At 34.8% G+C, this 27,173-nt stretch overlaps 1 protein-coding gene across 1 annotated transcript in view; it reads right to left on the minus strand.

The window, feature by feature from the left end:
* The window catches only part of TMTC2 (transmembrane and tetratricopeptide repeat containing 2), a 489,459-nt gene that overhangs the window by 155,097 nt on the left and 307,189 nt on the right, over positions 1-27,173 (minus strand). Inside the window, exons 5-7 of the mRNA XM_011988660.1 lie at positions 11,800-11,885; positions 11,160-11,344; positions 9,907-9,985 (exon numbers count right to left, since the gene is read on the minus strand). Coding sequence (XP_011844050.1) covers positions 9,907-9,985; positions 11,160-11,344; positions 11,800-11,885 — 350 coding nt within the window. The remainder of the gene's footprint in view (positions 1-9,906; positions 9,986-11,159; positions 11,345-11,799; positions 11,886-27,173) is intronic.

Here is a 27,173-nt window from a genome sequence, read left to right on the forward strand (position 1 = left end):
TTTTCTGTCTTCCAACCTGAGTCCAGAAAGCTTTGGCTCCAGAGAGTGCTCGATAAATAGCTGACAAATACTTGATCATATCTTGTACCTACTTGAATTTAGGTGTTACATTTTTTTTTACTAAGTATGCCCTTGAAGATAAATTTCCAAATAATTCTTTTTTTCTAGAACCTGCAGTCTGATGGAGCCATATGACATGAGTGATTATATTAAGAGTTTAACTTGCTGTAATTTTAATCATTTTTTAATTTACAGTGTTTAGAAGCATTAGAAACACTACTAGAAACATTAGCGAGTCTGCCTTTTTAAAAATGTATTTATGCCACAAACCTGATGTACCTTTTAGTAGTCAAATATTGTGAATCTTTTCTATCTCCATCTCAATATTTTTGTCATTTTATTCGTATAAAAATAACACCATCTAGTTGCCCCAGATATATTGCTTCTGATTAGAAATCCTTTAGCGGCTACTGCACAGTAGTATTGAAAGTAAAATGTAATATTATCCAAGTCTTAATTTGAGAAAAGTTAGGAAAAGTTTCAACATGCAACTCTCCAAGTCCTATAGCATTAAATTTAAGGGGAAACTCTTGAAGTCTGAAAGTGTAGTTTTAAAGCAAACACAAGAAATACAGTGGAAAAAAATATGTGTTTCATTAAGGAATAACACTAATTGTTAAGAAGTAGGTTAAACTTCAGTGAAACTTTTAAAAGTTCCTCATTTCTAACATAAGGTCATATACCGGAAACATCTGATGTTCCATCAAACTTTAACTTGAAAAAAAGCCAGAAGCCTGTGTAAATATTTCTCTATTTGCAACTAGGGATCCTGAACGTCTCCAGGATAATCAATTTCCTTTATATTTTCAAGGAAATAAATCGCTAAAATAATCAATCCACAAATATCAAAGCCAATTCTCTTAAATGCTCAGAATTTTCAAAAAGTATAGAGTGAGATTGTGTGTGTGCATGCACATGTGTGAGTGTGGTGTGTGTGCATCTTCATGATGAAGTGAGGATCTTTTCCCCAAAAATATAATACTGTCTTCAGGAAAATTAAAATGGAGTAAATAAAATGGCTTAATAAAACTGAGATAATTAGTGAACACTAGAAACATGCAAAGAAGTGCTAAATCGCATTATTATTTTTTTACAAAGAAAGGTTTATATGGAAAAAAGAATGAGTGAATACTGTACTAGCCTGGAAAGAACAAATGAAAATAGTATTCAGAGAAACAGGAGTTGAATAGTTGCAGGAAAACAATAAATGAAAAAGCACTCTCCTATGAGTCAAAAGAGTATAACGGAAGACTTTTCAACTCCACACAGATCTTTTTAGGAATACATTTCATGTGTATTCCTGAGTCAAGCACTGTATCTCCATAATAGGCAATGAATAATTTACTTATATTAAATTGCTATATTAATGTTAATTACTAAGGCATAGCACACATTGAAAACTTCATCCAACTTGTAATGAATACTTGAGAATAAGATTCTATAATAATCCACAAAAACCCCATTCCCATAATTAACATGTTGGCAAAAATGATGCATTCCGGAACAAAACTCTGTATGTTCTATTTTCATTCTTTGTTTCATTTGAGTATGTCAACGGTTATTGCTTCTCAGTCTTCTGGCTAAGATCAAGTGAATATGATGATGGCTTCTATCAGTGTAGATAAAATTAAAACTAAATGACAGCTCATTGGAAGAGTTAAATGAGATTTTTACGGAGAAAACAATTTTCCCTTACTTATTAGGAAAATCAGACTTGAGTACACAGCAAAATACATACAATTAGTAATGTACTGAATTTTCAACGTAATTTATATTTCACGTGTTAAGGCTCTGAACACAATACCCCAAAATATGGCACCTTGGCATGCTAAATGCTTTGAACTAAAAGATATTAGGCCGACAAAGCCTTCTAATCTCTATCATGGAAACAAAGTCTTTCCGAACTCCTCCTGTCCTCCTGTCTCCTACCTCTCTGTCTTCCCTGAAACAAGTGATAGATACATACTCTTCCCCTAAGTGAATCACAAAAATTAGTACTCTTCTCCACTACAGCAGGGCATAAAACCTAGAATGGTCACTTTCTCCCTCTCCAGTCTCCCTTGAAGATCCTCATTCCAAAGGGGTACTGCCCCATACCTGGAGGGAAGGAATGTTACAAAGAGAGGCCGATAAGAATCTGAACAGACAAGTCTTGCTGGGGTTTCCCACTCAGTGGATTACCAGTAGATCATACCCTTTTGTCCAAACACATTTCTACAAGGCTGTCCATGCTTTGTCAAACCTATGCATGAAATAGATGGTTTTCTCCAGGTCTTTGAAATTCATTTCTGAAGCCTCCTCTGTCATGTAAAATTTTGATTAAATAAATTTGTTAGGCTTTTGTCAAGTCAACCTGTCTTGTTATAGGAGTCTTGGCCATGACCCTTACGATGACTGAGGAAAGGTATCACATCTTTCTACCCTTACAGTTGCCTATTCTAAATATGTGCCAGAATATCTTCTCATTTCCTTGACATTGATTTTCAAGATTGTATCCTTCACACAAAATGATCCTCTTCCACATGACTATGTCTATTTCATCTAACTGGTATCACTGTCAGCTTCATTTAGAATGTTAAGATTTTGAAATCCAATTAATGAATTTTCCAGGTGTAACATAAAATCACAATTTTCAAAAAAAATCCAACCTGTATTTACTACTGAGTAAAAGTTTTACTCCACGTTTATTGCCCCAATTAAAGATTACAATACATATTTTTTTTCATTTATTTCTATTAAAGTCTCAGAAAACAGTTGTATGTATCCATGGGTGTGGGTGTGTAGAGATGGAGTCTCGCCATGTTGACCAGGCTGGTCTCCATCTCTTGAGCTCAAGCAATCCTCTCGCCTCAGCCTGCCATGGTGCTGGGATTACAGGCATGAGCCACCATGCCTAGCCTGAAAACAGATTTTTTTGAACAGAACACACTGAAACTATTTGGGAATCAGAGAATAAGAAGGATATAATTAGGTATTAATTTGACTATATTCATATCCTTATAATTCAATTTAAATATAAAGTTTTTAAGCTTTGATCTTTTTCTTTACCACAAAACTGGCAGGAGGATGAATTAATGTAACAGGTGGGCTCTTGTGGTTTTAATAGCAATGAAATATAATCAACTGTCTCATATCATATTTCCAGGAAAGCAAGCGACATTTAGACCTACACATGATCCCTAGGCAATCCTACTATAGGCATTAAAGTGTTCAAACTCCCCATAGGGGCTATATATCTTCGGCCCTGGGTTTAATTGAAACTTTAAACAAAATATATTACCTACTTAATGCAGTTGAACTGGATGCTGGCCTTTGTAGTGTACAGACTAATGCCTAGCAAATTAGCATCTGTAACCATAGTACATAATGTAGAGTTTATATATAGTGTAAAACGTAGAAAATGTATTTTTAAAAACTGTACTTTTTTTAATGAGAAATAAACTTTTAGGAGAAAAAAATTATAGTTTTTTGCTCATAAATTTAATATATTCATTATTTTTGATACATAGCCAAACATTCATGATTTCCTTATCTTGTTGAGTATATAATCTTCAAAGTATACTTCTAAAATCTCTCAAATCTATATTTTGCCTTTCTGGACTGGCAAACTCCATATACCTGGCATTGGTCTCCTGGTTGTATTCTTTCTGATAATGGAAAAATGAAATGAAATAAAGAGACTTATCTTAAAAATTAGAGGTTCATATTATTTTTGGATTTCATAGATTAATGACTAATCCAGTTATATGGTCATATTCATATTTGTAGGATTGCCTCATTGATTTTCAAGAGTGCCAATGGAAGCAATCATAGGAAAATCACCAGAACTCAAAATAGGGGAAGCAGGTGGTATAAAGAGCTTAACGCTAGTGGAGTGTTAATGCTTCCACACTTGAAAGATGTGAAAGTTCAAATCTCACACAGTTAAAAACCATCTCTTTCACAGTCAGCATGCTAAATGCCTTGAGCAACCCACTTAAGAACAACTAAACACAGGAGAAAACATTAAGCATGTAAACCATCATGTCAAAAATTTACTCTGAATATCCCCACTTTAAATATATTCCGAAACAAGGTGAGGTAAACACACATACACATACAAACACAGATGAATCCAAGAAAAATAAATGATTCAGTTAAACACAAGTCACACAGAAGGCTGAGAAAGAAACAGACTTCCTTTATACTCCTTCTGCCGAACGAACGCAGAGCATAATGTACAGACCTAAAGTAGAATTTGAATTTACAAGCGAGAATGTTTGCATTGTTTTCAGAGGTGATTTGTCAGTTCATCTCACCTAAATAGTTTAAAAAACTAAACATCACTTGTAGCTATTTATGACACTTAACTCCTTCATACCACAAGTTTCTTTCTCAAAAATACAATTCTAAAATTCACATAAGCTTTTTATACAAAAAAATTGCTGTAATAAATTCATTTTTGTTTCCTATTCATTATTTTTCTCCCTCGTTCTCTGTGAATGGTCCAATAAACTCGGGAAAATATCTCATAATTAAAGAGCTGTTGTAAAGAATTAAAAATTAAATCAAAATGTTCCTCCTCTTTATTGAAGATATGGGGAGAAAACATTTTTTTCAATTTCAAATCTATGTAAGTAAAACATTTATTAGATGAAGGATGATGGAAGAAAATACATTTTCCAATATTGAGCTGGGACTGAAAACTAAAAGGGATATATAAAACAAGAGATTATCATAAGAGAATCAGTACAGTACGATGAAAATGAAGGCAAATAAGATAATAAAAAGCAATGGGCCATTATCACACATTTCTCCTGGAGAAAAGAATCTCTCCCTAAGATAAATACATATTATTCATCATAAACACACTTTTTAGAGAACAGGAAATTATGAATACGTATTTCTTAAGTATCACATAAGAAATTAAAAAGCTTGAGTTTCTCTTGTTTGTTTTCTTTGGTCTAGTCAACATAGCATAGCCTATATAGCTACAGACAAAATATTTTCAAGGTTAGAGTAATAGTATTCCATTTTACTCATAGGCATTTAATTATTACAGAGAGGCCCTAAAGAGCTCTGGACCAACTGTGAAATCTCCCAGAAAGTTCTTTGAGAGAAGGAACTAGATTAACTATTTACATGTCATATGTCTGCTGCCTCTGTACTGTCCCAGCACTTGCGACTTTTTTTTTTTTTTTTTTTTGCATACAGAGGTTATTCTAAACAGTTATTATAGACTGAAATGACAAGACAGTCACCCTAGGCTCTCTCTTACTCCATATAATACATTATGCCCTTTTGTTCTCAAGATATATTACCATGGTGAAATGATGTAAATTGCTTCTATAATTAAACCCAACAATTACTCGGCATTGAGAAAGCCAAGTCATTTTATTTTAAATAGTAAATAGGCTTAAAACGACCTCTGGGATTGAAAGAGTTCAAACAGATAAAAATAATTGGACGCTGCAGCCTAATTTAGTTTCCCATAATCCCTTAGGATTATTCAAAAGCAATGCTTAAGTAGAGATAATACGAGAAATAAACAATTATAGAGAAAGAAAAGAGAAACTGAGGGTATTTAGAAATTATCCTGCATTAAAAAAACATTTTAATATCCAGTATATTCAATATACTTTACAGCTGTTTTATTTTTTATAGTAAAACTGTAGAAGTTTTAATATATTTAATTTTTGTGAATTTTTAAGTGCAAAGGAAAACTATTTTGACATAGTAAAAAATGTGATAGTTTAGGTAACACAGAAGGACTAAGCAGAAAAAGCACTGGATTTAAGTCAAGAAACTATACTCCTGGTTCTAATACAAACTGTAAATCTGAACTTTATAAAATTTGGGGGGTGTTAATTTTTATCTTATAAAATATTATAAGGGCTTTGAAGATATGAGTCTTCCATTTTTAACATTCCATGATTCTAAAATACATCTATAATTTCAGAAGAAGAGAAACTGAGATCCAATAAATGCCTATGAGTGACAGAACACAGAATAATTTTGGTTAGATCTAGAAGAAAAATAAATCATGACAGAAAAAAACTCTAACCTACATACGACAATTTTAATTTGGAGGAAGCACTCTATTAACGAAACCAAGTAAATTGGCAATAACAAAATATACTCTTTTAGTTTTGGTTAATATAGCTAATGGTAAGAGAAGGATTTTGACTGTAGTTACTGAGAGAAAAAGGGAAATGAGCCTGGAGAGAAAATACAGCAATTCCAGATAGGATAAAACTAAACAGAATCTCCATTGAACTGTGGTGACTACCAAGGCCATAATGATGACAAAAATCTTGTTTATGAAGTATTCATATTCACATTGCTAAATGCAAAAAGCCAGTGACAAAGAATACAATCAACTTTTGGAGTTTAAAAGCCTAAGGAAATGATGATAATTACAATGGAAAGTCCCGTTACAAAACACTTATTAGGTTAGGTAGCTGGACCAATTGTTTTACCTTTTTTATTTTATCATTTTAATCAATCCTGAAACCGATACTACTGTTACCAAAATCTTATAAAAGGGAAACTGAGGCTTCTTTTAAGTAATTTTCCCAAGGATGCTCAGGGAGAAAGTGTCAAAGCCATAATTTGAACCAAGGGTATCTGACTTCAGGGACTACCTTATGGTGAATCTCAATTTAATCTAACCTGCTTTCTCAAGAGGAAAAGAGGTCCACAGAATTAAGTCACACAACTGGCTAGGAGCAATTTAACACATATTTTGTGAGTTGTTCTCTTAATATTTCATGTATTACCATATCTTCCTAATTATACGAACCCAAGTAAAATTTTAGCTTCTGTTTATAAAATACTATTTATCTGTTTAGTTTTTTATGTATGTTTGTAATTCACCTAATTCAGGATGGGAAGGTACTTCTCAATTATTGTTACTCAAACATCTTGGTTCTATGAAATTGAAGAGGATAAACGAGTATAGGCTTTTAAACATTTTTAAAAATTTACTTATAAGCTGCCATAATAAAATAAATGAATAGTTTTAAAATATGGAAAATTTAAGTTGGGGAATTAATCAAACGTGTTATTTTCTATTAATACATAAATAGGAAAAACACACTCACTTGGCATTCAGGGTAAGTCAACTGGCATGCGGCACATGGTATGTAATATGTTTTTCATAAAATGTTCAAAAGGAGATTAAAATCAAAGGACTAGAATGTTTTTTAACAAAAGCAACTGCAGTGAATTTAGTATTACACTAATAACCACATAAAAATATAATTGTATTTTTTCACACACACTCCTTTACTTCTGCTAACCTCTAAACAAAAGAAAAAATAGAATGGGAAAAAATAAAATGCTTGTATATCTATACACAAGTGCTTGGAGGTAGTGGTTGTGAAGGGGTAAATGACACATGAGAAAAATGAACACTTACAGGGTAAATCTAGCCAGACATTATAATCCATCACTGATCCCTAAAGGGCACTAATAATATGTAAATGTGTGAATTAGAAAACACATTCAAGGCTGTTGATAAACTTGATAGGATAATCAGCACATGCTGACAGACTAATGAAACTGATGAACTGATAGGGCAGCTTATCTCCTGGGTCATTTTTTTTCTTGTCAAATGGAGGCTAATCAAAATGTATTAGGAGCTAAAGCCAACACTTGGGGGATTTAACCCATTTTGATTAGGAGGTGAATTCACTTTCTGAGAAAATTATAGTTTCCTGAACAACTGAAACTATAAAACCTGATTGGCTAACAGACCTTCACATAAAATTAAATAGAAGGCAGCCACCATAATCATAGAAAAAATCTGGAATGTTAAATATTAAGACCCTCCCTTTAAAAATTGTTAGGGTGCTTTTCAGAGTCTGGACGAAGCAACCATCTCCTTCTCTAATGGAAAATGAGACAAAAGATTAAGCAATAACCCCCAGGGACACACTTATCTTTTGCTGCCTGTGTGAGCTGAGCATCTGTGTAACCATATGAGAGACAGATCCCAAGGTACTGGCTGAATTTTCAAATTTATTCACATAAAATAATTGAATGAATTTCTGAAACAGCTAACTCTAGTGAACATCACCGCTTTCCATTAACAACAATAACAACAAAAATACTACATGTAATCTGTTGCCAAGAATCTTAGAGACCTATCCTAATTTGAAGAAAGATGTCTTATTTGATAACTGAGAAAAATTGGGAATAAGGCCTTGGAAGCACTTGAATTAAGAATAAAATAATAAACTAAAACCAAAGCTATAGAAAGCAATTCTCTCAGTATTTATTTTGACACAAAAACATCCACCATTAAAATAAAAAAGTTAATTCAACTCATAAATCTACACATCCTAAGCACATGCTTTATGGACACGTATATTTCATTCGTATAGACAGATTGACAGTGAAATGCTGGATAGTAAAAGGCACTGTTTCAATTTATAAAAAATTAATGGCAAGAATGTATTTAATGAAGCTAAATTTTAACCTTTTAGTAATTATGCTAAAGAGAAAAAAATGACAATTAAAAAATACTCCAGTGTGCTGTTTAATATGATATTCAATCACTCCCCAGGCAAATTGGGGATGAGATTCCCAGAGACATGGAAAAAATATTTTAACCTTTTCCAAATAATTTTGTTTTTCTGTTTACTGTCCAGTGCTCCAGCCTATCTTTAAACTATTTCTAAATGTTCTGTTCTTTGGAAAAAAGAGAACATGAGTGTTCTTGTCAGGTGTATATTTTGTAGTTTGGGAGAGGTTTGGGATTTTTTTCTGTGCTCAAGACATAAAGCTACTATTAAATTCCTCAAATATAGAATGTAGAAGTGTACAGTAATCCTAGAGACTATATAGTCTAATCTCATTTATTTTATATGCATGAGAGAGGACTAGAAATATTAAACAACTTAAGCAGGTTTAATGAAAAGGGAAAATCTGACTTTGCAATTTGTGCTTTGGAAAAAAAGAAATATTTGATTTGAGGACAAAACATTTCTCTTCTCTTTATTATCTCCAAGCAGCAATATTAATTAATCATTAGGCCACCTTACTTTAGGGATTTTTTTTTCCAAGTGTCATATGCTGAATATGTGGTTTGCAGTCATAACCATCATCAAACAACTGTAGCAACAATTTACTACAAGGCAGACAGGGATCAATCACAGATGAAAGCTATTTTATTATAATTTCTTGTTCTTGACCTCTTATACCCAGAAAAATTCATGGCTTAGATTTATATACTTTCTGATTTATAAAAATTAGGCTAATTATTCAACACAAAACATAGAATAATTGTTGTAGCACATCTATTGTCTACCTAATCTTGTTTTTTTCTAAAATATTACGCTGAAAAGGTCTACTGAAATCCAAGTGTTCATCAATGGAAACCACACAAGTTGGCTAATTTATCTTATCTCTTACAAGCATCAAAGTTCATTTATCTCTATGTCATAGCATGTTTAGAGACTCTTCTGATTAAGAAAATACTGTGATAAAAATTATCATGAATTTGATGAACCTACTAAAATTAATGTATATTTTATTCATCTCTATTATTGAAAAATTATACATATATAGATTATTTCTACAGTCTCTAGAGTCTAGCTAATATTCAATACCCAGATGGTTTTGAGAGTCCTTTGCAATAATTCTGGGATATGACCAAGGTGTTGGGAATCGCTGTGCTAATGCATTTATTTGTCATGTCAGAATAAATATGCTCTGTCAGAATTTGAGTATGATGCCAGATTGTGAATGTTTCTTTGTGAGGATTAATACGATTTATTAGAATTCCATTAAACACGAACATGGGTTCCTGTTCCTCCACGGGTCCCTGAAATATCAATTAAAAAATCTTAATGTTTTACTTACCCATCATGTTGTACAAGCTCTGTGGGGCAAACTGCCTTGGCATTTTCTGAATTGCTTCCTTGTATACACTAAGGGCTTCCTAATTTATAAAACAAAAAAAAGGAGATAAATCATCACTAAAGTGCAGGGATCATCACTGAAAATAAGATAATAACGTTCTTCCAAACTTAAAACCATCCACTGCTATTTCTAAATGGTTCACTAGAGGAAAATAATTGAGCTGTCCTTTTGTGGCATACTATCTCAATTCCACCACTGAAAATACTCAGCCCAGTCAGTGAAGAATGCCATAGCTTAACGAGGCGTTGAATGTTAGCAATAGTCTTTTAATACAAATTTTCAAGTTCATACAGATTACTCAACTAAAAAACTAAAAAATATATATATTTGAAAGTTATCCATTAGTCATCTAAAGCGCATAATTACTTTAAGTCAGGAAACCTGGTAGGATCTAAATATAATGTCAGCTAACAAATCTTCCAGCTCTTAAGACCCAGTGAAATTACTAAATGCAATTATTTTAAAAGTTGTATCTTCATCCTTATATTACAGTTTTAATACATTGCGTAAGAGTACATGAGTGGGAGGGCAGGGGAAAGCAGTTTGAAGGAGAGAGAGGGGCAATAAGGAACTCATGCAAGCAGGCTTCCAGGAAAGGAGGACCAGTCTGGGTCACCTCCTAACCTACTGTGCAACATCCTGTTACACCACTGATTCTTTTCTCTCAGTTAAGAAATAATAAAATTAAATTTTATTTCATAGCAGTTTTTTAAAGAATTAAGAGAAATGGGTGGCACTTATATCAAATCACTTCCTTAACATGCAAAGTACAAAGAAAGTATTTTTTAAAATCTCAAACACTGGCTATAGGGTAACAATTCTAGAAACTGTGTCTTGGATCATCAAACCAAAGAAATGGTGAGCAAAGAAGCTCGAGAAACATTTCATGTTATTTCCCCAATCTTGAACAGTCTCAATACATATTGACATACCATTGACATAATTGCTCTGAGAAACTCACAGGAAAGAAATCTATTAAATTTTTATTTAGCAGAAGCTTTTTCTAAACAAATTTGATCAAAAAACCCTTCTAATGTCATCAGGTATTAGTTTTTCAAAGGACAAAAGTTTAATGTGTATACATATTAGTTGTTGAAAGGACACAGGCTCTGAAATGAGGCTGTAGGTTAGAAACCACTGAGACTAGATCCGAACAAGGGGGAGAGAAAAGGATAGAGAGGCATTGGCCAGACCTCATAGTGTCCCTGCTCATGATACAGCTTTCCCAGGTTGTACAAACAACTGGTAACAGAGCTCTTGTGTGCATGAGGGTCCTTTAGGTTTTCATCTGGGATCTCAGAACACTTTAAGAATGTCCGTCGGGCCTCTTCCGTCCTTCCTTGGTTCATTAGAATAATACCGGTATTTAAATATGCAGCTGAGGGGGAAAAGTGGAAATGAAAATGTGAGAAGATGATATACACTGTGAATAAAATAAAGTTTTCTTTGTTTCAATTTGGTTTCTATGGTTTAGTGCTCATTAAAAAAGAAAAAAGTATTTAAGACACAAATACTCATGGGATCAACAATGGTAGCAGAAGCTGCAAATATCACTGCAAAACATATGAAATAGTCCCTGCCAGCAAGCACTTCCAAATATTTTAAGCTTAAAATCTAGTTGAGTAAAAGTTATAGCTATCATAATTTTTTAAATGATCAATGGACATCAAAGTATGATGCAATTGAAAGATATAACTGTTAGAGGTTCATAATTTGATTAGCAAGTATTCAGAAATAAAAGCACCAAGTGTTTTCTCAATGAGGCTGTAAACTAGAGTTAATTTTCAAATATAGAAAGAGGTATAAAAAAATAAAAACTTGAGTATTACTTACAAGCCAGGGTAGGCCTGCTCCCAATGGCCAATTTATAATAATGTAGTGCTTCTGAAAACCTGCTGTTCTCCTGGAGAAGTAGCCCTCTGCATGAGGAAAACAGAAATTTAGAGAAAGGACTGTATTATTATATATAAAACCACAAATTTTTATTTTATATTCCAAAAATAAAAACGGTTAACAACGCAGTAAAAATGCTAACCTGGTAGTATAAAAATAAATTCTAAATATAAGGAAATGATTCCTCAGGAGGGAAAATACTGGGTAGGTATCAGTTGCATTTGTGCTGCATTAGAAAGTATTAGGAGGTATTTTCTAAAAGCCTTTAACCACCATTGAACTTTCCCCTTTTCTAGCCGTCTTTTCTCTCCCACTAGAATTACTAACCACCTGGATTTCTTCTTGGAGCATGCACATTTTCCCATCACTTCGGAAAGGAAACTTGTCTAAGGCAGTGAGATATGTATACATGGAAACATGAGATGCCTCTCTCACTAGCTGTGTTACTTGGGAAATATTGGTGCTTGGCTGCCTGAGAGGAAAAAGGTAGTCTGGCTCAATAGTAAAAAGAGAGAGTTTAATCAGATGCCAAAAAAGAACAACAAAAAAGACTGAAAGCTATCCACATCATCCTTTTCTTGATATTTGGATTTAGTTTAATAAGATTGGATTTCAGAACATTGTGCAAATTTCAGTTCACTGTTCTGAAAAACATCTTTCTCTGCAGACCCCAAGAATCCATAGGCTTTCTTAGAAGGCGCTAAGGTAGTAACTGCATGTAACATCTCAGCCATGCCAGAACCCACCCTCATGACCGAATGAAATCAATTACAGGCATGTCTATCAAAACAAGGTGTTGGAGAATTGAACTAAGTTCAAAAAGCTCGCACAGAGGGCTTTTTGGCCTATCCCCATTCTCTTGTAATCAGTAAGTATCTTACAGACATTCCGCACATCTATTGAGCCTGAATACTGCTGTTATCATCTCAAATTGCAGATTCAACTTGGCAGCTGCTGAGGTCTTTGAAAGGCTGGTAAAATGGAGGTCAGAGAAAAGAGAAGGCTGCTAATAAAAACTTATTCTGTTAAGCATTTTAAAATACATTATTTAATGAGCATCTTGGGAAAATATTTAAAATTAAAGAACGCTCACATGTGTCAAAAGCACATATTAACAACTTCATTATTTCTCATAGTTGCTAAAAAGTCATCTGAATAAAGAACTCCTAAACACATTAAGATCACTTTCACATTTCTATTAAAAAATTTGAACAACAGTTAATTTGATCATGAAATTAATATGCTATGCTGTCAAGTGTACTTGTCTGCTGCTAGGAACAAGAGAGAATAAAGCTTCCTGCAGTAGTCAAGTATTTGTGGAAATGGTCAGTTTTATTCAAACATGGGCAAAATTGATAAAGAGGATGAACAAATTTTTAAAAAGGAATATTCTTTATGACAATAATTGTACTGACATAATGTTTTCCAATGAATTAAACTCATACATATTAGCTAACGTCTGAAACTTATCTACAACCTTAAATGTCTTCATGGCTTTGCTTTAAAATTCAGATAAAGAAAAAAAAATTCAGATAAAGAGGTGCATCTCCTTTGATAGAAAGCTAAGGGCACGAGGGGAGAAATACCATCTAGATATTTAATTCTATTTTTTCTAGCTTTTTTAGAAATTAAAGTCCTTCAATCAACCCCTCTTTGTCCCAATATCTTCAGCTGCTTTTACCATATAGTTTTCTTAAGATTACAAAAATGTTCATTTACCTCTTAGACATAGGAGAAGAAAATACCCATATAACCTTTATTCTTTCTTGTATCCACCTCTAACTACTGCTTATGACTGTTCTTCCTTTCAAAGCCAGATTTTCTTTACCAATGGTCTGTGGTGTATATGACCAATTTCCCAATCCCATTTACCCTTAAATCCTGTTTAGATTCCCTTCCCAGAATTCCCCTGAAATGTCCTATTAAATTTCTACCAATTATCAGACCCCCAAAATAGTGCACTTATGTCAAACTCCACTCAACTACTACACCTCAGACTACTGAATTCATCTTCCTTCCTGAAATTCTGTATTCCTGGGCTCCTGAGAGACCAGTCTTCTTGAGAACTTCCTACACAGAATGAAAAAGAAAATGTCTCTTTATTCATGAACTCCTTTAAAAGCAGTTGGTGTTTTACAGGATTTTGTACTTGTCTCTAGGAATAAATACAGTCTACATGGATAAATAGAGTCTCTGCATGACATCATGCATAAATGTGGCTCATGTATATGCTGACTGCCCACAATTTTGAAATAATGATCTCCCTCCTGACATCAAGATCTGCTTTCAAAAGCTGAGCCACAACAAGATGGAGGCTCACTGAAACTTCAAAATCAATACCTCCAAACAATGAAATCAGTATCTCCCACCGAAAAATAAATAAATGAAATAAATAAAATCGAGTAAAAATCTTTGTAATTAACACAAACTCCAGTTGCTAAAATGAGAAACCTGATTATCACTCTTAAGTCTTCACTTATCCTCACAATTCCATGTTTTGTCTCCTAAGCCCACCTATTTTTATTTTCTAAGGCTCTTTACTCTGCCCCTCAAGGTTTATCTTTATGGCTCTGTCAGAGCCCTTTTTATCTTATCTGTCACCTGAATAACAGCAATAGCCCACTAATTAGTCTCCACATAATTACAATCCTAAAGGGCAAATATGCTATTAGGCTAGATGGAATGAACATGAAGGGAATGAGCACATATCTCTGACAATGTACCTAAAGCTCATAAACCTTGAAAACTGAGGTACTTAGCCTCACGGGATTCCCAATGTTGACAGACTATCTTCCTGTCATTTTCCAATTCATAAAATACACAAAGACGAAAAAAAAGATAAATAGTATAATAACCACACTGGGACAAACGTGTTCTGCCTGCCTTATTCTTGTGGGGAGGGGGCGGATCCTAGTCACTCAGAGGAATTCAGCAAATCATTTCCAGGAATATATGTACTGTGAGTCTTTGAATTAGAATATCATCATCCTCTATATAATCAGAATAAAGTTAGCAATGGAGTAAGTCTAAGATAGATGACTATTGTGACTGATTTCTTATGGGCTAAGGATTTAATTGAGCATTAACTATGTCCAAGAAAGGATGTTGCAAATGTGAACAAAACAGAGTTGCACTCGCCTATGGATGCAAAATCTACTGAGGGAGATAAATAAGAAAACAAAGGGTGTAGAAAATTACTGTACTACAGGGCAGAGGATCACCACTGCCCAGTCCAGGAATGGACAAGGAAAGGTCTGGAGTCCAAATAATACTGGCAGATGCTGAAAGCACACCATAGTAAAAAGAGTTATCAGCTCCACATTACAAAAGGAGAAAGAGAGGCTCAGAGAATTAACCAACTCCCTCTAGTTACTATGATTAATAAGAGGCAAAGCCAGAATTAAAACAGTTTCTGATACTAAATCTAACGCTCTTTCTAGAAGAAAAAGAGAAAAGAGATGAAATAGTTCAATTCCAGGTACATGTGTGCTCAGTTGCATTTCTTTTTGCTGTAAAACCTTCCAAATTTTATATAATGTTAATTTGTGTTGATACAATGAAAAGGAGTCAAGTGCCATTTTGGAAATTCTGGATAAATTTGGACCAATTCTAGCACTGTTATGACTAGGGTTCTGTTAGTGTTGTTTTCCAGATTGATAAAACCCTTTTTTATTTTACTGATAACATGATAAACAGAAATCCTTCAATAGTTACAATAATAACAATGATAGTGGCAGAGAAACTTATTCAGTACTTAGAATGTATGGAGCATTTTACATACATTAATTTATTATTCAACAATAATCTTAAGAGGAAGGATATTATTACTTTCTTCATTTTGCACATAATGAACCTTGGGCAAGAAAAAGTTACATAGCATACCTAAGGTCAAATAACAGGTAACAAAGTGCCAAAATTCAAGCTTAATAGTCTGGATATAAATGAGGACCTGTAATTTAATAAATCATTCATACTAAAGGCTTTTTATGACTTGTCATGACTGTTTAAAAATGTCATAGCTTGTTTACATGCAGATCATGTCCAAATCTTCTGGTTTCTATGTATATGAAAAACAGGAACATATTAAACATTTTTTTTAAATTAAAAAAACCTGATACCCACATATTCATTAAAATTTTAATTTAGATTCAAGGGGTTCATGCACAGGTCTGTTACATGTATATATTGAGTGATGCTGTGGTTTTGGGTACAACTGATCCTATCACCCAGGTACCAAGCACAGTACCAATTAGTTAACTTTTCAACCATTGTTCCCCTCCCTCTCTGCTCTAGTAATCCCCAGTGTATTTTATTGCCATTTTATGGCCAGGAATATCCAATATTTAGCTGCCACTTCCAAATGAGAACATGCAGTATTTGGTTTTACGTTCCTGCATTAATCTCCTTAGGATAATGACCTCTAGCTGCATGCATGTTATGGCAAAATACATAATTATATACTTTTTATGGCTGTGTAGTATTTCCTGGTGATTTACCCCCTTTTCTTTACCCAGTCTATCATTAACAGAACCCAGATTGATTCCACAGTTTTGTTATTTTGACTAGTGCTGTAATGAACATGTGAGTGTAGGTGTCTTTTTGATAGAATGATTTATTTTCCTTTGGGTATATAGCCAGTAATAGGACTGCTGGGTCAAATGGTAGTTCTATTTTAAGTTCTTCAAGAAATCTCCACACTGTTTTTATAAGTATTCATTGTCTCACCATCATCTATTGTTTCTTTGACTTTTTAAATAATAGCCATTCTGACTGGTGTGAGACGGCACCTCACTGTGGTTTTTGATTTGCATTTCTCTGATGATAAGTGATGTTGAGCATTTTTTCTCCTGTTTATTGGCTGCTTTCATGTCTTCTTTTGAAGTGTCTGCTCATATCTTTCTCATTTTCTTTGTTTTGTTTTTAATGGCATTGTATTTTGCTTGTTCAATTATTTACATTCCTCATAGATTCTGGATATTAGACCTCTGTTGGATGCATAATGTGCAAATATCTTCTGCCATTTTGTAGGCTGTCTGTTTACTCTGTTGATAGTTTCTTTTGCTATGCTGAAGTTCCTTACCGTAATTAGGTGCTGTTTGTTAATTTTTGTTTTTGTTGCAATGTCTTCTGAGGACTTGGTTAGAAACTCTTTCCCAAGGCTTATGTCCAGAATGGTGTCTCTTAGGTTTCCTTCTAGGATTCTTATAGTTTGAGGACTTACATTTAAATATTTAATCCATCTTGAGTTAATTTTTACATATGGTGAAAAGGAGGGATCCAGTTTGATTTCATGCATATGGCTAGCCAGCTATCTCAGCATTATTTATTGAACAGCAAGTCCTTTTCTCACTGCTTATTTTGGTGAAATTTGTCGAAGATCAGATGGCTATAGATGTGAGACTTTCTGGATTCCAGATTCTGTTCCACTGGTCCGTGTGTCTGATTTTGTGTCAGTACCATGCTGTTTTGGTTGTGGCAACCTTATAGTAGAGTTTTAGGTTGAATAATGCAATGCCTCCGGGTTTGTTCTTTATGCTTAGAATTACTTGGGCTATTCAGGCACTTTTTTGGTTCCATATACTAAAATAGTGTTTTTCTAATTCTGTAAAAACTGACATTGGTAGTTTGATAGAAATAACATTGAATCTGTAAATTGCTTTGGGCAGTATGGCCATTTTAATAATACTGATTCTTCCAAATCGTGAGCATGGAATGTTTTTCCGTAGTTTGTGTCATCTGTGATTTCCTTCAGCAGTGTTTTATAGTTTTACTTGTAGAGATCTTTCACCTCTTTGGTTAGAAATATTTCTATTTTTTTTTGTGTGTGTGTGTATGGCTATTGTAAATGGGACTGCATTCTTTATTTTGTTCTCAGCTTGAATATTATTCATGTATAGAAATGCTACTGACTGTTTTACATCAATTTTTATATCATGAAACTTTATTGTAGTCATTTATCTGTTCCAGGAGCCTTTTGGCAGAGTCTTTAGGGTTTTCTGAGTATAGACCAATATCATCAGTAAAGAGTGAGTTCGACTTCTCTTCCTACTTGGAGGCCTTTTATTTCTTTCTCTTGCCTAACAGGAGTTCCAGTACTATGTTGAATAGGAATGGTGACAGTCAGCATCTTTTCTTATTCCAATTCTCAAAGAGAATGCTTCCAGTTTTTGTCCATTTAGTATGATATTGGCTGTGGATGTGTCAAAGATGGCTCTTAATATGTTGAGGTTGGTTCCCTCAATGTCTAGTTTCTTGAGGGTTTTATTATAAAGGGCTGATAAATTTTATTAAAAGTTTTCTCTGCATATACTGAGATAATCATATAAATTTTGTTTTTAATTTTACTTATGTGGTGAATCACATTTTTTGATTTGCACACGTTGACCAACCTTGCATCCCAGGAATGAAGCCTACTTGATTGTGGCAAGTTACCTTTTTAATGTGCTGCACAAATTCAGTTTACTAGTATTTTACTGAGGATCTTTGTGTCTATGTTCATTAGGGATATTGGTCAGTAGTTTGCTTTAGTTTTTCTTTTTCTTTTTTTCTTTTTTTTTTTTTTTTGAGACAGACTCTTGCTTTGTCACCTAGGATGGAGTACAGTGTTGTGATCATAGCTCACAGAAGCCTTCATTTTCCATACTCAAGTGATCCTCCTGCCTCAGTAGCTGGGGCTACAGGTGTGTGCTACCACACCTAGGTAAACTTTTTGATTTTTAGTAGAGATGAGATCTTGCTGTGTTGTTCAGGCTTGTCTTGAACAACTGAGGGCAAGTGATCCTCTCACCTCGGTTTGCCAATATATCAGGATTGCAGGCATGAGCCGTTGTGCCCAGCCTGGTTTTCTTCCTTGTGTCTTCGCCAGGTTTTGGTATCAGGGTGATGCTGGCTTCATAGAATGAGTCAGGGAGGAGTCCTTCCTCCTTGATTTTTTTTTTTTTTTTGGATAGTTTTAGCAGAATTAGTATCAGCTCTTTGTACATCTGATAGAATTTAGCTGTGACTCTATCTGGTCCAGTGCTATTTGGTAGGTAAGTTTTTGTTTTTTGTGTTTTTCTTTTCTTTTTATTTTAATTACTGATTCAATTTCTAAAGTCAGCATTAGTCTGTTCAGGGTTTTTATTTCTTCCAGGTTCAATCTTGTGAAACACACCAGGAATTTATCCATTTCCTCTGGATTTTCTGGTTTGCGTGCATAGAAGCATTCATAATATTCTCTGAGGATCTTTTACATTTCTTTGAGATCAGTTGTAATGTCATCTTTGTTATTTCTGATTGTGCTTATTTGTATTCTGCACCAACCGAATATCATCCCTCTTTTTTGTCTTTGTTAATCTCTCTAGTGGTCTATAGATCTTCTTTATCCTTTAAAAAAACTAACTTTGGGGTTCACTGATTTTGTTTCGATTTTGGGTCTCAAATTCATTCAGGTCTGTTTTGACTTCTGTTATTTCCTTTTTTCTTCTGCCTTTGCAGTTAGCTTGCTCATGTTTTTCTAGTTTAGGTGTGACGTTAGATCGTTAATTTAAAATCTTCCTAGACTTTTGAGGGAAGCGTTTGGGACTATGAACTTTCCTCTTAACACTGCTTTTGCTGTATCACAGAGACTTTAGATTGTTGTGTCTCTGTTTTCATTTACTTAAAAACATTTTGATTTTTGTTTTAATTTCGTTGTTTACCCAAAAGTCATTCAGGAGCAAGTTGCTTAATTTCCATGTAATACTGTGGTTTTGAGAGAACTCCTTGGTAATGATTTTTATTTTTATTCCAAGAGTGGCCCAAGAGTGTGGGTGGTATGATTTCAGTTTTCTTTTTAATTTAGTGAGATTACACATTGATTACATGACTAAGCATGTAGTCGATCTTGGGCGATGTTCCATGTACAGATGAGAAGAACGTATATTGGGTGGTTTATTGGTATTCTATAGATAGCTATCAGTTCAGTTGGTCCAGTGTCGAATCTAAGTCCAGAATTTATTAGTTTTCTGCCTCAATGATCTGTCTAACATTGTCAGTGGGGTGCTGAAGTCCCCCACTATTATTGTGTGGCTATGTCTTTTTGTAGGCCTAAAAGTACTTGTTTCATGAATGTGGGTGTTCCAATGTGGAAGGCATACATATTTAGGACAGTTAAGTCTTCCTGTTGAATTGAATACTTTATCATTATGGAATGCCCTTCTTTGTACTTTTTTTTACTTATGCTCATTTAAAGTCTGTTTTACCTGGTCAGGTGCAGTGGCTCATGCCTGTAATCCCAGCATTGTGGGAGGCAAAGGTGGGTGGGTCACCTGAGGTCAGGTGTTCAAGACCAGTCTGGCCAACATGGTGAAACTCCATCTCTACTAAAAATACAAAAATTAGCCAGGCATGGTGGTGGGAGCCTATAATCCTAGCTACTTGGGAGGGAGGCTGAGGGCAGGAGAATCACTTGAACCTGGGAGATGGAGGTTGCAGTCAGCTGAGACCACACCATTGCACTCTAGCCTGAGTGACATAGACTCCGTCTCAAATAAACAAAGTAAGTCTGTTTTATCTGATAGAAGAATAGTGACTCTTGCTCTTGGTTGTTTTCTGTTTGCACACTACATCTTTCTCCAACCCTTTACTATGAGCCTGTGGGTGTCATATTATGTGTGAGATGTGTCTCTTGAAGACAGCAGACATATTTTTTTTTATTCCACTTGCTACTCTGTGCCTCTTAAGTGGAGCGTTTAGACATTTTACATTCATGATTAATATTAATATGTGAGGTTTTGATCCTATCATGAAGTTATTAGTTTTTTGCTTTGTAGTTTCTATTGTGTGGTTGTTTTATAGGGTCTATGGGCTATATCCTTAAGTGTGTTTTTGTGGTAGTAGGTATCATTATTTTGTTTCCATGTTTAGAACTCAAGGATATCACATAAGGTTGACATAGTGGAAGAACATATTTTAATATGGCAGTAAGTCCATATCATACAGAGTTGCCTGGAAATTAAGAAAATCAGGCCATTTATATATTAGTGTGAATTTAAAGTGCCTTTTGGGGGAGAAGTTGAAAAAAAAATATTTCCAGTCTCTTAAATTAAAAGTAGTAGGGTCAATTTTGTATATCTATGTGTAGATGGATATATTACAGCATTTTTAAAAGAATATTTTCCTTCTCAGATTTTTCCTCTAATGATCTATCTTTTAGAACAACAGACAGTGAAATTAAGCAGCCAGTGATGAAGAAAATAATTGGGGAAAGAGAAAGAATCAGTATTTGTTTTTGTCAAAGAAAGAAAATGCACCTGGACATATGAACTACTGCTATTTCTAAGACCTAAATTCTAGAAAATCATGTACTTAAAACAAAATAACAAAATGTTCTCTTTTAAATCCTTTTAACTTTTTTTTTTGTCTGATCATGAGCACATGTTCTAATAATACTGCATGTGTAGTATTTCTTTTCCCTAGGAACATTTCGCCCATCTTTTCTCCCATCTCCCCTAACAACCCTGTCTTTGTCTAAGATACTACTTTATGAAATCACAATAATCTGGACACTTGATTAATGAAGAACAGTCAAATCCACAATAACAGTGGATTGGACAGAGTTGAACGCAAACATTCAATGTAAATAGGCATATGGGTCCCTAGGTGATCCTAAACATTGACAGAGAAAGAAGAGGAACATTTATTTAGCACAGTGATTCTCAATCAGGAGTGACTTTCCCCACCCCCCCGCCCCAGGGGATATTTGGCAATGTCTGGAGACATTTATGCTTGTCACAACTTGGGGAATGTAACTGGTATTTAGTGGGTAGAGTCCAGGAATGCTTTTAAACATCTTACAAGGCACAGAACAGTTTTCCACAGCAAAGAATAACCCAGTCCAAAACATCAACAGCACTAAAGTTGAAAAACCATAATTAGAATTTCATATCAACTAACTACAACACATTGCTTCAGAAAATAAAGTCCAGTGTCTCTAATTGCACACACCAACTATACAAGAAGATAGACTACACGAAAGCAAATTAAAAGGATTAAATTATTTTTCATTAAAAAGTCTAACCTACCATTTCTACTATTTTCACAAAAAAGGTAAAAGAAAAATGAAATTTTCTAAAAATTAAAAAGAAAAGCATGCCCTTTCCTACTTCTGACAATACATCTGACCAAATTGTCAGTGCCTCTTTGTAGTAAGGCTGCCTTCTAGATAGAACTGTCAAAACATCTAAATCCTTAAGTAAAGTGGCCTTTTGCCTCTTGTTCTAACAAAGGTCTTAAAAAGTGGTTGAAATCTGAGAGATTCAAGTGTGGGTATGAATAAAGCACAGTAGGAGATGAAAGTATGCTTTTCAAGAGTACATATTTCAGTAACAAAGCTGATGTCCCTGCAATACGCAAGGGAAACAGGATCCTGCTTAACATGGAATCACACACCTTCAAAACCAGGGAAATACTGAAGGATAAACAGTTTCTTTCTTGCTTTGATTTCATTAAAGTGTAATGTGCAGCACTCTTACAATACATTAAACAGTGACAACAAGCTTACCAAAAAACGAATACATAATTTTTCAGTGAATTGTCTCACGGTGAAGACAGACAAGCAAAGAATCACAATACTGTGTAAAGAGGGTCGTGATAAAATGTAAGGTGTTTTGGGAACCCATGAAAGGAACACCTACCCAAGAGAACAGGTGAGGTGAAGTTCCTAGAGAAGACGAGAAAAAAAAAAGGACCAAGTCAGGAACGCAGACAAGAGCATTCCAGACAGATCAAGCCATGTGTATGAAAGCTCAAGACTTACAGAAGAAAACTCAAGACTTACAGAATTGCTATTGTTGACCTAACAATAACAATAATAACAGGCTTCATGAAAATAAAATGACATAATCGACGTAGGAAGCATTTGGGAAACTAAAAAACTAAGATGACTGAAAATTAGGACTATATTAACAAGAATGAGTTTCAGTAATAGTTTTGCTATTGCCTGGACAAAAAAAAAAAGAAAACTTAATCAAAATAAGTCAGATAAAAACGTTTATAGGCAATGATTCACAAAATATTTTTAATGTCCAGTTATTTAAAAAATATGTTCATTTTAAACTAAAAGATGTTTCTGAATTTTCATTTGATTATCCTTTAACACACGTAAGGACTTTGAAACTAAGGTTTATTTATTTATTTTTTTTCCTCAGAGATAATACATGAACTTTAGATATTCACATTTTTTCCTAAGGTTATTTATGCATTTGAAATTTGCAAACTGAAATGAAACAACATTGGTTGCAGTCATATTTGAACTTTGCATTAATCCAAATTTCCTAATCAAATTTGCTTATTTAGCTAATGGCTTTAGTAATGAGATTTTACATAATTTAGCGTTTAAATGTGATTACAGATGCATTTACTCACTTTTTTCAAGAATTACGCTTAGTTTTAGGCAACGTTTATAATATGACACTTGGAAAAATAAATCTTTAATCTCCATCATTCAACAGAACTGATAATTTAATAGCACGGTACACTCACAAAACACAAATGCTCCCAAATCTTGTTTGATAAAATAGATATAAGGCAAAATTCTCAAGTGACTACACTGGCAATAAATGGAATTAAATTCAGAATTCTTTTTAAATTCACTTACTGTAAATAAGTTGCTACTACTTGAATTAATTACAGTAATTCCAAAATTAAGAGAGACACAAGAGCTTAGGAATTAAGTACCTAATAAACACTAGCCACTGTGTTGGAACTAAAAACATAAAAAGAACCATGATCAAATATGCAGCCAGGTTTGGTCATGTGACGAGTTGCACAAGAATCCTGCACTGCTTTAGGGAATAACCTGAAAGGTGTGAGAGTATTTCCTCCCTTACCCCACCTCTTTGCTGCTAGCTGTAAGGTAGAAGTCCTGTGTTGAGGGAGGTAGAGGTCAAACTAAAACTAAAACAAGCTCTGGAAACTGAACCCTTGATAAAACTGTCCAACCAGCAGGGACTGTCTATCTCTGGACTTCCCTTTTATAAGCCAGATTAAAAAAATACGTAACTAGTTTAAGCCGCTGTTATTTTCGGTTTCTTATCACTTGCCAACCAACCTCTTCACAACTGACAAAATGCCATATGCACTATTCATGTTTTTAAAAATGTATAATGCTGCCGGGTGTGGTGGCTCATGGCCATAATCCCAGCACTTTGGGAGGCTGAGGTGGATAGATCACCTGAGGTCAGGAGTTTGAGGTCAGCCTGGGCAAGATGGTGAAACCTCGTCTCTACTAAAAACAAACAAACAAAATATACCACACACAAAAATTAGCAGGGCATGCTAGCATGCATTTGTAGTTCCAGCTACTAGGGAGGCTGAGGCAGGAGAATCACTTGAACCCAGGAGACAGATGTTGCAATGAGCCGAGACTGCACCACTGCACTTGAGCCTGGGCAACAGAGCAAGACTCCATCTCAAACAAACAAACCCATAAATATGTGTGTGTGCGTGTGTGTGTGTGTATTTATATATGTTATAAAATATGTAACATCAAATATAGCTTTCATAGAGAAATTTTAATAAAAACTTCCTTTAATTACATTTGAATAAATACAAAGTATGAGCTGTCTGGTTTTGAGTGATAACCAGATTAGTTAATTGCCAAGAATAAAACTTAGAATTAAAATAGTTAATTAAAATTAAATAATTACCGTAGCTCAAGGAGGCCGGCCTGCCTCGTAGATTCCTCCACTGGGGATGGGACATAGCTAAACAAAAAGCAGCAGAAACCTCAGCAGAGGTAAATGCCCCTGTCTGATAGCTTTGAAGAGAGCAGTGGATCTCTCAGCACGGAGGTTGAGATCTGAGAATGGACAAACTGCCTGCTCAAGTGGTTCCCTGACCCCTGAGTAGCCTAACTGGGAGACATCCCCCAGTAGGTGCAGACTGACATCTCAGCCTCACACTGCGGGGTACAACCTTGAGACAAAGCTTCCAGAGCAAGAATCAGACTGCAACATCTGCTGTTTAGCAATATTCTATTTTCTGCAGCCTCCGCTGCTGATACCCAGGCAAATAGGGTCTGGAGTGGACCTCAAGTAAACTCCAACAGACCTACAGCTGAGGGTCCTGACTGTTAGAAGGAAAACTAACAAACAGAAAGGACACCTGCACAAAAACCCCATGAGTACGTCACCATTGTCAAAGACCAAAGGCAGAAAAAACCACAAAGATGGAGAAAAAGCAGGGCAGAAAAGCTGGAAATCCAAAAAATCAGAGCGCATCTCCCCCTCCAAAGGAACACAGCTCATCGCCAGCAACAGAACAAAGCTGGACGGAGAATGACTTTGACGAGCTGAGAGAAGGCTTTCGTCGATCAAACTTCTCAGAGCTAAAGGAGCAACTACGTAACCAGTGCGAAGAAACTAAAAACCTTGAAAAAAGAATGGATGAATGGATAACTAGAATAATCAATGCAGAGAAGACCTTAAAAGAACTGACAGAGATGAAAACCATAACACAAGAACTACATAACAAATACACAAGCTTCTGTAACTGACTCGATCAACTGGAAGAAAGAGTATCAGAAATTGAAGATCAAATGAATGAAATGAAGCGAGAAGGGAAGTGTGGAGAGAAAAGAGTAAAAAGAAATGAACAAAGCCTCCAAGAAGTATGGGATTATGTGAAAAGACCAAATCTACATCTGATTGGTGTGCCTGAAAGTGATGGGGAAAATGGACTCAAGATGGAAAACACTCTGCAGGGTATCATCCAGGAGAACTTCCCCAACCTAGTAAGGCAAGACAACATTCAAATTCAGGAAATACAGGGAACGTCACAAAGATACTCCTCGAGAAGAGCAACTCCAAGACATATAATTGTCCGATTCACTAAACTAAAGTTGAAATGAAGGAAAAAATATTAAGGGCAGCCAGAGAGGAAGGTCAGGTTACACACAAAAGGAAGCTCATCAGACTAACAGCAGATCTCTCAGCAGAAACTCTCCAAGCCAGAAGAGAGTGGGGGCCAATATTCAACATTCTTAAAGAAAATAATTTTCAACCCAGAATTTCATATCCAACCAAACTAAGCTTCATAAGTGAAGGAGAAACAAAATCCTTTACAGACAAGCAAATGCTTAGAAATTTTTTCACCACCAGGCCTGCCCTACAAGAGATCCTGAAGGAAGCAATAAACATTAAAAGGAACAACAGATACCAGCCATTGCAAAAACATGACAAAATGTAAAGTCCATCGATGCTAGGAAGAAACTGCATCAACTAACAAGCAAAATAACCAGCTAATATCATAACGATGGGATCAAGTTCACACAAAACAGTATTAACCTTAAATGTAAATGGACTAAATGCTCCAATTAAAAGACACAGACTGGCAAACTGGATAAAGACCCATCAGTTTGCTGTATTCAGGAGACCCATCTCACATGCAGAGACACACATAGGCTCAAAATAAAGGGATGGAGGAAGATCTACCAAGCAAATAGAAAACAAACAAACAAAAAAAAGCAGGGGTTGCAATCCTAGTCTCTGATAAAACAGACTTTAAATCATCAAAGATCAAAAGAGACAAAGGTGGCCATTACATAATGGTAAAGGGATAATTCATCAGGAAGGGCTAACCATCCTAAATATATATGCACCCAGTACAGGAACACCCGGATTCATAAAGCAAGTCCTTAGAGATTTACAAACAGACTTAGACTCCCATACAATAATAATGGGAGACTTTAACACCCCACTGTCGATATTAGACAGATCAATAAGACAGAAAGTTAAAAAGGATATCCAGGAATTGAATTCAACTCTGCACCAAGTGGACCTAATAGACATCTACAGAACTCTCCACCCCAAATCAACAGAATATACATTCTTCTCAGCACCACATCGCACTTACTCCAAAATTGACCACGTAATTGCAAGTAAAGCACTCCTCAGCAAATGTACAAGAACAGAAATTATAACAAACTGTCTCTCAGACCACAGTGCACTCAAACTAGAACTCAGGACTAAGAAACTCAAACAAAATCACTCAACTACATGGAAACTGAACAACCTGCTCCTGAATGACAACTGGGTAAATAACGAAATGAAGGAGAAATAAAGATGTTCTTTGAAACCAATGAGAACAAAGATAAAACATACCAGAATCTCTGGGACACATTCAAAGCAGTGTGTAGAGGGAAATTTATAGGACTAAATGCCCACAAGAGAAAGCTGGAAAGATCTAAAACTGACACCCTAGCATCACAATTAAAAGAACTAGAGAAGCAAGAGCAAACACATTCAAAAGCTAGCAGAAGGCAAGAAATAACTAAGATCAGAGCAGAACTGAAG

This window comes from Mandrillus leucophaeus, unplaced genomic scaffold (assembly GCF_000951045.1).
Source record: "Mandrillus leucophaeus isolate KB7577 unplaced genomic scaffold, Mleu.le_1.0 Scaffold334, whole genome shotgun sequence".
Taxonomy (NCBI): Eukaryota; Metazoa; Chordata; class Mammalia; order Primates; family Cercopithecidae; genus Mandrillus; species Mandrillus leucophaeus.